Genomic DNA, 14,662 nt, shown 5'->3' with positions numbered 1-14,662 from the left:
GCCACCCCCTCAAAAAAAAAAGAAAAGAATACACTTATATGTCCATGGTCTAGCCAGGCATGGTGGTGCATGTCTTTAATCCCAGCACTCAGGAGGCAGAGTTCAAGGCCAGCCTGGTCTATAAAGCTAGTTCCAGGACAGCCAGAGCTATAGAATAGGAAGCCCCTGTTAAAATAAACAAAAAACAAAATACAACAACAACAAACCCATTATATCTAGAATAATAAATAAAGAAGCAGACTTAGAAAATACATCTGCGAATCCAGTAGAAGGTCTTAAAAATGTAACAAAGCCTGCCAGGCATGGTGGTGCATGCTTGTACCAGCATTTGAAGGATGTTATACTTCAAGATCAGTGTTAACAGAGTGAATTCCATTCTGGGCTATATAACAAAGCCTTCTCTCAAAAGAGAAGCCAATTCTAGGATTATGGCTCATTTAAGGCTAATGAAAAGTCAGAGTTGTCGAATTCTTCACTGATATGGCAGCCATCTGACCAATCAAGTTTAAGGCACTGGTTGTCTCCATTAATTTTTAAATCGGGCAAACAATTTATTTGGCTGTGTCATTCTAAAGGTAGATTTTATTTTTGAGACAGGGTATCACTATATAGCCGTAGCTAGCCTCAGACTCACTGTATAGGCCAGGCTAGCTTCAAACTCAGAATCCTCCTGCCTCTACCTCCTGGTGCTGGGATTCAGGTGTGGCTCAACACTGCATCCACAGCCTAGCTTTTAAAACGAAAACCAAATGTTTTCTAAGTATCTGGAGCACCTCAGAACTTTTTAACATTGTGGAAGCCCTGGTTCTCTTAAAGTTAAGGGAGCAAACGGAATTTTTTCTGTCTGTCTACAGCACACATCCCACGCTCGCCCCAACCCTTTGCTCTGCAGACCCAAGCAGCTCTGGACCCCTGTCGTTCCCAGAAGGCCCAGTGTCTCTCCTGCCTCCTTTGTTCTTCCTGCCTTCTCTCCATTACTCGTGTTGCTCTCTTTCTCGAATATTCTTTCCACCTGAAGTTCCTCTGCTTCCCCTTCTTCCATAAAGGAGTACCTTGGAAAACTTGTTTTAGTGCCACAGAGACCATCTCACATCTCCAGCACAGAGAAAACAGCCCCGGGTTTGCATCCCCCACCATGCTATTTATTCCCCTTGGCTCTGAGCAGGCTGCTCCAGTTCCTGACTTGCTTATCTCACCCATACACTGGGATGTGGGCACCTACATTGTATTTGTCATAATTATATGCCTGACAATGGGAGCAGTTGCTCCTGGAGGCAGCAGCAGGAATAGTATTGCTATAATTAGAATATAATTTCTCATCTGATGGGTTATAGTGGGATCTCCTCTGAAGATTTGAGTGTTGCTGGCATAATAATAAAATGCGTACAACTGTCTGTGGCACCCATGGTGTGACTGGGGGTATTCTTATAAAGCTCAATGTTCGCCTCTTAGTGTTAGCAGATCCTTCATTCTAATAGTTTAGGAAACCAGCCAACCAATCACAGTGAGGAGCCCTCAAGAAGCAAAGGGATAAAGCCTCCATCAACTCCAGTGCCCCGGCTGCTGTTCCCGTGTACTCCTTTGTACCCCAGATGTGGTACTGTGTCAACCTGGCAGGAGCTAGAATCACCTAGAAGACCACCCTCTGAGCTTCCCTGTGATCTAGTCTCTAGATTGGGTCCACAGAGGAGGGAAGAGACACCCTAAATGTGAACAGCACCCGGGACATAGACAGAAAAAAGGGGAGAAAGTGAGCCGAGCCGTAACATTCTCTGCTTCCTGGCTTTGGTACAGTGTGACTCTGTGCTCCTTCTGCCGTCATAGGCTGTACCCTAGAACTGAGCCCAAATCAATCCTTCCTCCTTAAGGTGCTTTTTAGTGGTGAGGACAGTGACCGACACAATACCAAAATCTATTCCTGGGATTTTGTTATTTTCATTCCTAGCAGATATTGGCAAATTTCTTAATATAGTTCACTTACCACATAGTGACATTTTGGTCAGCTGGAAATCTTCTGTACAAGTTTCATAAAATTATATTACCTAATAACACTGTAGCCATCTTACTATGCAAGTATACCCTATGGTGTTTATGCTCTAATAAAATTACCTCCCAGCAGTTTCTCAGAACAGACTTCACCATCCTTACCTGAGGCAGGATTGTGTTATGCATGCTTTAAACATTCAGCTGCCCTTGTGACCTCAGTGATCCAAGCCCTTCAGAACTTAATCTTATAAGAGGCTGGTTAGGGCCAGGTGTGATAGCACATGCCTTTAATCCCAGCACTTGGGAGGCAGAAGCGGGTGGATCTCTGAGTTCGAGGCCAGCCTAGTGATCTACAAGGTGAGTTCCAGGATGGCTAGGGCTATTACACAGAAAAACCCTGTCTCCAGAAAACCAAAATAAAAAATACATAAAGAGAAAGAGAATGGTTAGGGAATGTGTGGTCAGAGGTTCATGGAATCAATAAGGGGTTTAGTAGGAACACTAGACGGGAACCCAGCAAAGCTTCCAGATAGATCACATCTCTGTAGAGACTCAAAGGATGGTATTCACAGAGAAGAAAAGGTAGGAAATCTGATTGTCATATGAGTCATTTATGTCTTTGGTTTTGGTGTTTTGAGACAGGGTATTTCTATGTAGGCTGAATTAACAGAGATCTACCTGATGCGGGAATTAAGCTGGGTACCACAATGCCCAGCTGATTTGCTTTTGGGGATGTCTTAGAGTCTTAACCCTTAGTTAGGGTTTCTGTTGCTGTGAAGAGACACCATGACCATGACAGCGCTTACAAAGGAAAGCATTTAATGAGGCCTGGCTTACAGTTTCAGAGGTTTAGTCCATTATCTGTCGAGGGGAAGCGTCACAGCACAAAGGCAGACGTGGTGCTGGAGAAGGAGCTGAGAGTTCTGCATCTTGATCTGCAGGCAGCAAAAGGTGACTGCCACACTGGACATAACTTGAACATATGAGAGCTCAAAGGCTGCCTCCCACAAGGCCACACCTACCCCAACAAGGCCACACCTCCTAACAGTGCCACCTTATGGGTCAAGCACTCAAACACATGGGGGCCATTCCTATTCAAACCACCACATGGGGGTATTTATATTTATGTGTATGAATGCTTGTCTGATATATATGTCTGTGCACCCCGAATGTTCAGTGCTTGAGGAAGCCAAAAGAGGGCAACAGATCCCCTGGACTGAATTTAGAGACAGTTGCCGTGTGGGTTGTGGGAATTGAACCTGAGTCCTTTGGAAGAATAGCCAGTCTTCTTAACTGTGGAGCAATCTCTCCAGCCCCTCATTTCTTTTTGTACATATGTTTTATTTTTGTTTTATTTTAGACGAGGTACTTGAGACTGCTCGACTGGAAATTGAAAAATTGAAAAACCATCTGATAAAACTGAAAGAAAGTGGTGAGTAATTAGCATATATAGTAATAATAGATCACACAATAGCATAGTATGTGCAGTTTAAAATATCACTTAAGAGGGCTGGAGAGATGGCTCAGAGGTTAAGAGCACTGACTGCTCTTCCAGAGGACCTGAGTTCAATACCCATCAACCATATGGTGACTCACAACCATCCATAATGAGATCTTGTGCCCTCTTCTGGCATGAAGGCATAGATGCAGGCAGAACACAATACATAATAAAATAAATAAATATATATATCACGTAAGAGCTCCATGGCTAACAAACACTTACAGAGGACCCGAGTTTGGTTGTAGGGCCCACATTGAGCAAGTCACAGCCACTTGTAACTTCAGCTCCAGGGGATTTGACGCCCTCTTCGGGCCTCTGTAGACATTTGCCCACATGCACAGACACACAGACACTCACACATAAATGACATGATAAGACAAATCTTTAAAATGTTTTTAATAATGGCAATCACAAGTACCACTCCTACAGACAGTGCTGCTCTGGCTGTTGCGGCTGCCATCACTTCCTACCCCCGGAGCAGGAGTCGCTCTGCCGGGAGCTCCTCATGATTTTCTTTAATCCCCATCTCCTAGATAAGGACGCTGAGCTGTGGCAAGGTTACCTGGGTTATCCATTAACTACAAAATATACCACATCTGATGTGTGAATCCTTATGTATCTGATTCCAAAATCTATCACCAGGACAGAGAACTCAGGTGGTACTGAGACCCCTGGAGCCAAGGACCCTTATGGTCTGTTCAGCAATAGCTCCTTCACATTTGTTCACTGGAAAGCCAATAGACCTGGAATGGTGTTGAATGAGCTAATCTGACCCTGCCTTTGCTATTTAATAATTCTACCAGTGATTGTAAAATTTGGATATTCCAATGGTCACAACAAAAATGATTTATAGAATATTTTTATCAATTTTAAATAATTCAAAAATCAGTCAAAATTCCAAAATCCTTTCCTTTAAAATAAAAAATGTCCACCCTGCTGAAATCTTAGCTCCAGGGACATTGAAATGGCTCTGAACCAGACCCACCTGGTTGAAGGACAGACCTGATGCCAGCAATCTGTCTTCTGACATGTGTGCACATGCCACACCACACACACACAATAAGAAATGTTTTTTTCTGGTGAGATGGCTCAGTGGTTAAGAGCATTGCCTGCTCTTCCAAAGGTCCTGAGTTCAATTATCAGCAACCACATGGTGGCTCACAACCATCTGTAATGGGGTCTGGTGCCCTCTTCTGGCCTGCAGGCATACATACAGATAGACTATTGTATACATAACAAATAAATAAATAAATATTTTATATAAAAAATAAATGTTTCATGTTCCCAGACCCCTGTATTGTTGGAAACTCTACACTCAAAAAGTTCCTTAGACCTGTGTGACAAATACAAAGCTTCTGTTTCATTACAATAGGTTGGTAGAATATTCTGGTTTGGCGGCTCTCCTATGCAGACAACCACATATACAGAATGCAGCAGACCCCCACTCGTTAGTGTTTAAGAGTTGTAGCCTCCCAAAAGAAAACTGTGACCCAAGTAGTAACTGCCTCCTTCTCTGTTTAGATGCGACGGACCTACGGAAAGCGAAAGAACACAACCAGAGGCTGGACGAGGAAATTCTGGCTTTAAGAAACCGGGTTCGATCGCTTGACTCCGAGAAAAAGTTGCTTGAAGAAATGGTCAGTGTGCTTTAGTTCCTGGAGTTTGTTTAGTGTGTATCCAATAGCAACCAGTGGTGTGAGCCACAAGGCTACCCATGGTCTAAGCTGGTCCTTCGGGAGACTGGTCCTGACAATATCGGGGGTCAGGGCACAGAGGTGCTGTGTTCTAACCTAGTGTGTTTTTATCCGCCAGTGCTTACGTCTCATTTTAAGTACTTGTGCTGAACAGCAGCATCACTGCAGTTGTATGAATGTCCGGCTCGCTTATTTTTGTTGTTGTTTTATGTGTATGGATGTTTTATGTGTATTGCTGTTTTATAAATGTCCGGCTCGCTTGTTTTTGTTGCTGTTCTATGTGCATGGATGTTTTGGTTGTAGGTATGTCTGTGTATCATATGCATGTAGTGCCTGAGGGGGCAGAGGAAGGTTCAGATCCACTGCATAAAGATCATTGTAAGCTGCCGTGCAGGTGCTGGGAACTGAACGCAGGTCCTCTGGCAGAGTAGCCAGTGCTCTAAACTGCTGAGCCATTCCCTAAATTAGGATTTCTACACCAGCATAGAATTAACAGTCATCAGATAAAAACATTACTCTTACTTTGTACAAGTTTGTGATTATTACTATTGTATTCACAGTTATAGTATTTTTTAATTGATTTTTATTGAGCTCTGCATTTTCCTCTGCTCCCCTCCCTGCCTCTCCTCTCTTCTTCAACCCTCTCCCAAGGTCCCATTTACTCAGGAGATCTTGTCTTTTTCTACTTCCCCAGTTGTGGTATTTCTAAACCGTTTCTTCATGGTGGTGTATTATCTTTAATACATACTTTCATATGTAGTATCTCCAGCTTCAGATTATTTTAGTTTCATAACCACATTTATAGTATTAAATACAGTGCAAAGTGCTCAACAAACTTAGTTTTAAAAATTATTAAATACCTGTATTTGGACTTTCCTTTGGGAAGCTCACAAAGCTTATTTAGCTTACCAAGTAGGGTTTGTTGTTGTTGTTGTTGTTGTTTCTATCCTAGACCTAGCTCTTGTAGACCAGGCTGGCCTCGAACTCACAGGGATTCACTGCCTCTGCCTCCCGAGTGCTGGGATTAAAGGTGTGCACACCACTGCCCTGCCCCCACCTAGTTCTTATAGCTTAAATTAACCTTTTTCTATTAATCTGTGTTCTGCCACGTGATTCAGTTACCGCGCCTCTGTGTCCTCCTCCCACTCCTGAACACCTAGATTCTTCTCGAGTTCCTCTCTCTGACTGGAAACCCCACCTATTCTCTCCTGCGTGGCCACTGGCCACTCAGCTCTCCAGTAAATCAGTCACATTGACACATTTTCACACGGTGTAAACAAATATTCCACAGCAAATACCCACAGGGATAACCCTTATTAAAACAATAAGAAATGACGTGTTGCCAGGCGGTGGTAGCGCACATCTTTAATCCCAACACTCAAGGAGACAGAGACCAGCGGATCTCTGTGAGTTCAAGGCCAGTCTGGTCTACAGAGCGAGTTCCAGGACAACCAGGGCTTTTACACAGAGAAACCCTGTCTTGAAAAACAAGAAAGGAAGAAAGAAAGAAAGAGAGAGAGAGAGAGAGAGAGAGAGAGAGAGAGAGAGAAAGAAAGGGAAAGGAAAGGAAAGGAAAGGAAAGGAAAGGAAAGGAAAGGAAAGGAAAGGAAAGGAAAGGAAAGGAAAGGAAAGGAAAAAAGAAATGTCATGTTGTTGGGACTAGAAAAATTAGAACATAATGCATTGCTACTTGTGCTGACTGTATGTCAACCTGAGTCATTTTGGAAGATGGAACCTCAATTTAGGAAATGCCCTCACCAAACTGACCTCTGGGCAAGCCTGTGGTACATTTCCTTGATTGATGATTGATGTGGAAGGGCCCAGTTCACTGTGGGCAGTGCCAGTCCTGGGCTGGTGGTTCTGGGTGCTATATGAACGCTGGCCATGGAGAGCGAGCCAGTAAGCAGCACTCTTCCATGGCCTCTGTTTTAGTTCCTGCCTCCAGGTTCCTGCCCTGTGTTCTTACTGTGACTTCCCTCAGTGTTATCTGGAAGTGTCGGCAAAAGAAACCCTTTCCTCCCTAAGTTACTTTTTGGTCATGGTGTTTTATCGTAGCCATAGGAACCCTAGGACGCCACTGCTTGTGGTGGTGAACCCACAACAGGGTGCAACAGCCGCTGTTGAGACAGTAGGGAGCCCCCAGAGCACTGCCCGTAGCATTGACGTGCTCTGCTAATGGCGCTTCCAGGTGTAAGTTAAACGCAAGGCCTCAGATACGTATTTCTACCTTCATGTTCAGAGCAGCGTTATTTACAGCATCCCAAGGGCAGCAACAACCTGCGCCAGCTGACAAGTTTAAACAAGATGTGGAACGTTATCACACACAATGGAACTTAAAAGGAACTGGACTAGGACCTCTGCAAGACCAACGAGTGCTCTTTTGTTTGTTCTTTGGTTTGTTTCAAGACAAGGTCTCTCTGTGTATTGCTGACTGTTCTGACTTGCTCTGTAGATCAGGCTGGCCTTGAACTCAGCCATCAGCCTGCCTTTGCCTCCCAGGTTCTGGGATTAAAAGTGTGCACCACCACTGCCCAGTACAAGTGCTCTTAACCACCAAGCTAGCCCTCGTTTTTGTTTATTTTTATTTGTTTGTTTAGTTAGTGTCTGTGTCTAGTGTACGCACACACCTGTCTGCCAGAGGTGTGCATGCCGCTGCAAGCATGCAGGCAGGTGTCTTCTGTATCACTCCTGCCTATTCCATTGAGGCAGGGTCTCTTCCTGAACTCAGAGCTCCTATTTTCTCTGCTAGATTGAAAGCTAGCAAGCCCCAGTGCTGCTTCTGCCTCTGTCCCCCTGGGAGCTAGGATTACAGGCACGTGTGGAAGTGGTGCTTGTTAAGTAGGTGCCAGGATCCAAACTCCAGGCCTCGTGATTGTGCAACCATCTTTCCAGCCTCGCTTTTGTTTTCTCACCAGGGTTTTATGAAGAATAGAAGTTTAAACAATTAGATAAAGATCAACTCATAAGAGCTTTGCAATATTGTGATGAGATCCAGCATGTCTACATTATTTTTGTTTGCTTTGTGGTTACAAAGTGATTTTGTTGTTGTTGTTGTTGTTGTTGTTGTTGTTTGTGTTTGTTTGTTATTTTGAGACAGGGTTTCTCTGTATAGCTTTGGAGCCTGTTCCGGCACTCACGCTATTGACCAGGCTGGCCCCAAATTTACAGAGATCTGCCTGCCTCTGCCTCCTGAGTGCTGGGATTAAAGGTGTGTGCTACCACCACTTAGTGGTGGTGCAAAGTGATTCTTTTCCTTTCTAATAAATGTCTTAGTAGTTCTAGCATACACATTTATGTTGTAAAACGGCACGAGAAACCTTAGCGGGTAAGAGCCCTTAGCGAGTGAGAGCCCGTGGCGGGTGAGGGACAGACAAATACGCCATGCAGGCAGAGCTTGTGTGAGAGTTTATTGAGAGAAAGGTAGAGGGGGAGGGAAGAGGTAAAGAGAAATACAGAGAGAAAGAGGAAGAAGAGGCAAGGATCGGGCTGCCTCTTCAGAAGAGCAGTGGGAAGAGAGCGGGAAAGGGCGGAGCTTGTCTCTTAAAGGGACCTTTTGCACCTGTGTGTATACACATAGTGACGTAGCAGCCATAGGACCCTGGGTTGGCCATCTTATCTTGCCAGGCGACAGGGGCCAGCATAATGACTGAATCCTAACACTTAGGTTTATGATTTATTAAAGATATTTTTTGTTTATGCAGTGATGAAAGGGTTGAGTATTGTTCATTTCCTAAAGTGCACCCAGTTTGCCTAGAGCAGTTGTTGAAAACAACTATTTCTTTCTTGAATTATATTGTCACTTTTTTCAAAAATCAATTGTATGGGGTGGAGAGATGACTCAGCACTTAAGAAAGCTGGCTGCTTTACCAGAGACCCTAGGCTCAATTCCCAACATCCAGATGGCGGCTCACAACTGGCTGTAATTCCATTTCCAGGGATCCTGATGCCCTCTTCTGGTTTCTTTAGGCACTGCATGCACGTGGGCACAGATGTGTATGTAAGCAAAATACCCATACACATAAAATTAAAAGAAAAAAAAAGCCAGGCAGTGATGGCACATGCCTTTAATCCCAGCACTTAGGAGGCAGAGGCAGATGTAACTCTAAGTTTGAGGCCAGCCTGGTCTACAGAGTGAGTTCTAGAACAGCCAGGACTACACAGAGAAAGAAACCTGGTTTTGAAAAAACAAAACAAAACAAAAAATCAGTTGTTTAAGTCTTCTGTTGGACCTTCTGCCACATTCATCCATGTGTCTATTTTAAAACAGTTGTGTGCTGTGGCTGTACTTATTATAAATAAACAAAGCACTGCAGCTCCGGCTTTGGGTTTCTTCTAAGTTGTGTGGGTTAATCCAGGTCTCCACCATTTTGACATAAACACCGCGAGGGTTTTGATGCATGGCATGCACTGTTCACATAATTTTGAGGAAGCCTTACATTTTTAACAATATTGAATCCTCAAAGCAATGGAGGCGTCGTCTCCTGGTGCTCTTGTCTTCTCTGCCATGTTTTTTCATCTTAACCTTAAAAAGTATCCTAAAAGGAAACAAGAAATGGAAGGACATTGTAGAGTCATGAAATATTAATGTCACACTAGAACAAGTGTGAACATTTAGGCAAATAAAACCCGTGTTGGTTGGGTTTGGTCAACTTGACACAGCAACCTGGAGTCTCCTGGGAGGAGGGACTCTCAATTGAAGAATTTCCTCCCCCAGACAGGCTGAGCTACACAGCTAACCAGTAAGCAGTGTTCCTCTGTGGCCTCAGCTCCAGTTCCTGCCTTGGAGTCCTTCAGTGATAGATGGTGACCTGGAAGCTGAATGAATCCCTTCCTCCCGCTGTTGCTTTTGCTCAGTGTTTGATCACAGCCACAGGAAGCAGACCGGGAAAGCTTCTGCCTGGAAGAGTGTGAGCTCTTTGTTCCCATGGGCTGACAGTTTTCACAGTGTATAGGAGAGTGTTAGCTATTGTCTCCCACTTCTGTGGCTCTGGCTGCATCTTGGTTGGGTCTCTTGGTGTCGTATCAAAGGTTCTGTTCACTTTTACACAGTATGTGTCAGTGTGATTGTTTCTATTGTTCTTTCTGTCTTCAAGTTTAGGTTTTTTTTTCTATATAGTCTCTTGTAGCACGACTAATAAAAACTCAGAGACAGATATTGGGGTTCAACCTGAAGGTCAGAAAAGCAAAACAGCCAGCCACTGGCTCTTACCTCTACCTCAGTCTGAAACGGCGATTCTGCCTCCAGGAATCTCAGAATGAGACTGAGCCTGTAAACTGTCTCCGCCCATTTTATAATCCTCTCTAATGTTGGGATTAAAGGCACACCTGGTTTCTATGGCAACTAGTATGGCTACTGGGATTAAATGTGGGTATCACCACTGCCTGGTCTGTAAGGCTGACCAGTGGGGCTGTTTTACTCTCTGATTTATTTATTAAAGTACAAAGGAAATAACACGACATCCGTGGTATTTTCAATCTCATCCTTGCATTATTTTTTTCAGACTGACTTTTTCTTTCCTAACAATTCAATTTTTAAAAAATTCCCTCCCTTTTAACTCATTGTGCTTAAGAAAATGCTCTCCCCTCGCTGAGTCTGTTTCTCTCTTGTGCTCTCTTGTTCTTGCTTTAATTGCTTGAGAATGGAATACATGCAGACAGTGTATTTTGACCAAATCCGCCCCCACTCCCTCCCTTAGTTCCGCCTTCTTCATCTCCCAAGTGCTGATATCACAGGTATGCCCACCACACCCAGCTAATACAGGTGTCCATAGTAAAACCTCTTACAAAGTGTGAGTTGGGGTCCTAGCAAACCGTCTGCCCTGGCGTCTACCCTGAGCGCTTGGATCCACCACAGACCGACCCTTTCAGTGTATCTGCTTGCTCGGCTGTGCACATCTACCATGCTATTCTGCTGGGACATGACCATAGGGCTACGATAAATAGAAACGGTACTAACCAAACACCAAGGGCCTCCTCAGGCGGCCTGAGTTCAAATCCAGCTCTCTCATTACATGTAACCCTGAACACATAGCTTTCTGGTGCATGGTAACGGCCGCAATGCTTTCACTTCCTTTCTTTTCAGATTCATTTGTTTTTATGTGTATGTGTGCTGTGCCGACATGTATATATGCATGAGTGTCTGGTGCCCACAAAGGTCAGAAGAGGGCATGGGATCCCCTGGAACTGGATTTCCTGATGGTTGTGGGTCACCATGTAGATGCTGGGAGCTGAACCCACAACCTCTGGAAGAGCAGCAAGGGCTCTTACCCATGAGCCATCTCTGCGGCCCCCAAATGATTTCGTTTCTGATACAGTTATTTTCTTTCATCTGTGGCAGTAACCATGACGGCAGCCTCTTCACCATCATTCATAGGAAGCAGGCTAATCTAGGAGGCAGGGCCCAAGATGACCTTAAAATCCCAAGTTACTGAGAAAGCGCAGATGAAGCATCTATAAAGAGCAGTTATAGGCAGATAGAGCCTTCAGATCCAATGCAAGTGTGACATCCCTTAAAGAAGAAGACAGGGCAGGGTGAGCCTCAGATTCTGGTGCAACTGAGACAGTCTCTGCCAGCCAAGAGTCTGCCACAGTCATAACCTGTGGGGGAGCCGCAGGGGCAGAAAGGCCTCATCTTGCTCAGGTATCCCATGAAGTGTCATTCATTGTCAGTGGTCTTGATCTGGGAGAAGACCCTTGGCTGTGCCCACCTGATCTACCTCCCTCTGTGGCCAGTGTCACGTGGCCTTCTCTAGCAGTGTCTGTCTTACTAGAGAAGATGCTCGGAAGCCATCTCAGGTCTCCCCAGTACTCAGCACTGAGCCTCACGAGTTTGGTTTGAGTAGAACTGTGTGTCAGTCATCTTCCAGACTGTAGTGTAAGCCAGATCCCTTTCCTTATCGAAACTTGAAATAGATATGTACTTATAAAATCCCAAGATACACTTCACCCACATGCTGGAACACACTTACGAAGACCATTGCAAATAGATATTCTTCTCCGAGTGATTCATACGCATAGCCTATAATTACATAGATTGCTACCTATATAGATAATAGTATATGATATGTAGAGAGGGAGGAAGCAAAGGGTCTCTAGCCCAGGCTGGCCTAGATTTAGCCTCCTGCCTCTGCTCCCTGAGTGCTGGGATTATAGGTGTCCATCATCTGATGTCCCACCAAAACTAGGACACATTGTCAGTGCACGGTGACCAGTGGCAGTAAAGGGCTTTTTAAGGTAGTTCCTATAGAAGGCTGGTAACTGAAAATGGGGTTTTGTTTTGTTTTTACCTTCAAAATTTTTTTACAAAGGAAAAGGCTGCAGCTGCCTTAACTGAGGTTGGCAGCGGGTGATAAGTTACCAATAACTGTTAACCCTGGGATCACTCTCCGCTGAGGAGCTGAGTGAGCTGAGTGTTGTGGTCAGCAGGTCAGGACGGCTGTTTCCCAAGTGCCCTCCATCCCTGTCATGGATGCTCAGCCTGCAGGTGAGCAGTCTTCCTGACCGCTGCTTATTGTATTTTCTAACAAACTGAAGTAAAAAAGATAGTGCCAGGTTCATTTTATGTCAACCTGAATGGCCTTCAGACATCCGTAGGTGTGTCTGAGAACCATTGCAAGATAGGTTAGTATCTAAATCTGCAGACTGAGAGAAGCATGGCCACAGTGTGTGTGGGCCCTTCTCACCAACAATGTGTGGGCCCTTCTCACCAACAGTGTGTGGGCCCCTTCTCACCAACAGTGTGTGGGTGGCCCCTTCTCACCAACAGTGTGTGGACCCTTCTCACCAACAGTGTGTGGACCCCTTCTCACCAACAGTGTGTGGACCCCTTCTCACCAACAGTGTGTGGACCCCTTCTCACCATCAGTGTGTGGACCCCTTCTCACCATCAGTGTGTGGACCCCTTCTCACCAACAGTGTGTGTGGACCCCTTCTCACCAACAGTGTGTGTGGACCCTTCTCACCAACAGTGTGTGGACCCCTTCTCACCAACAGTGTGTGGGTGGCCCCTTCTCACCAACAGTGTGTGGGCCCTTCTCACCAACAGTGTGTGGACCCCTTCTCACCAACAGTGTGTGGGTGGCCCCTTCTCACCAACAGTGTGTGGACCCCTTCTCACCAACAGTGTGTGGACCCCTTCTCACCAACAGTGTGTGGACCCCTTCTCACCAACAGTGTGTGGGTGGCCCCTTCTCACCAACAGTGTGTGGACCCCTTCTCACCAACAGTGCGTGGACCCTTCTCACCAACAGTGTGTGGACCCCTTCTCACCAACAGTGTGTGGACCCCTTCTCACCAACAGTGTGTGGACCCCTTCTCACCAACAGTGTGTGGGTGGGCCCAATCTCATCAATGGTGGGGGGGGGACGACGACGCAACATCTGATCACCTGAGGGAATGCATGGGACAAAAAGAGGGAGAATCTCTGTGCCCCCCCCCCTCTGTGAGTGTGTGTGTAGAATCTGCTGGTTGTACTCCTCCAGGGTGACCTGTCTAATACACATAGAAGGTAGCATTTGGGAATCTACGGTGTTGTAGTGCCATGAACCATGGATGTTTTCTTGTTTTGTCATGTTACATTGCTGTTTGTTTGTTTGTTTGTTTGAGACAAGGTCTCTCTCTCTCTCTCTGCAGCCAAAGCTGGCCCCAAATTTGCTCCCCTCCTGCCCCAGTCTCCCGCAAGCTGGGATTATAGCTGTGCACTTCCATGTTCAGCTGACAGAATTCATGAAAAGCTAACAGAAACCCTAGGAGGCAGGAATTGTTCACCTGGCTGAGGGAACAGAGGTCACAAATTCATAACCGTAAAAACCATGATATCATAGCTCCGCCTGACCACAGAGCCCGTGGTTTTGCCCCCGAATCTCACAACGCCAGTTGCTGTGGTCCTTAGTACTGCACAAGCTCCCCCTCCCACTGAACCAGTCACAAAGCTTCACTTCTGGGTGCCCTGTGGCAGGTTTGCCCTGAAGACTTCCCTAGCAAATAAAAATCTGAAGGTCATTTTTTGGTTTTTACAGAAAAATAATCCTGAAAAATCACTTCCTTTTCTTACACAGCTGAAAACATGATAGTGTTTCTAAATGCCATCAGGTTCATCAGTAAGTAGATGCCCATCACTGTCTGTCTGCATGAAGGCTTGGGTTTGGTCCCCAGGATGTCTTTACCCCTAGACACAAAATAAAAACATGGAATGACTTTTGTAAAGTAGGAATGTGAGCCACTTGTCGAGGGTGACAGTACCCACAGTGTTTTAGATATTTATCAAGCTCCATCATGGGGGCAGGAGTCTTACAGGCAGTGGCTCACGTGACCCCTGGAGCAGACTTCCTCAAAGCAGACGAGTATTCCCACTGCATATGTTTGAGACCTGTAGGGGATTTGACCAAAGCAAGAGTCAGCCAGGAGTTGACGATACAGTACCAACTCTTGCGGAGAACTGTACAGATTTCTATAAGGAATTACTTGTAACCTATAGAGGCCG

General features: G+C 45.3%; 1 protein-coding gene across 16 annotated transcripts in view; it reads left to right on the top strand.

Moving 5' to 3' along the window:
* Positions 1-14,662, top strand: part of Ccdc30 (coiled-coil domain containing 30) — a 78,852-nt gene that overhangs the window by 15,567 nt on the left and 48,623 nt on the right. For 14 of the 16 annotated variants that reach the window (XM_075945943.1, XM_075945942.1, XM_075945953.1 and 11 more), the window contains 2 exons: positions 3,347-3,418; positions 5,009-5,124. In XM_075945943.1, coding sequence (XP_075802058.1) covers positions 3,347-3,418; positions 5,009-5,124 — 188 coding nt within the window. The remainder of the gene's footprint in view (positions 1-3,346; positions 3,419-5,008; positions 5,125-14,662) is intronic. The other 2 variants (XM_075945948.1, XM_075945938.1) reach the window with 1 other exon arrangement.

The sequence above is a fragment of the Microtus pennsylvanicus genome, chromosome 13 (assembly GCF_037038515.1).
Source record: "Microtus pennsylvanicus isolate mMicPen1 chromosome 13, mMicPen1.hap1, whole genome shotgun sequence".
Taxonomy (NCBI): Eukaryota; Metazoa; Chordata; class Mammalia; order Rodentia; family Cricetidae; genus Microtus; species Microtus pennsylvanicus.
This window is presented reverse-complemented; position numbering and strand designations above follow the sequence as displayed.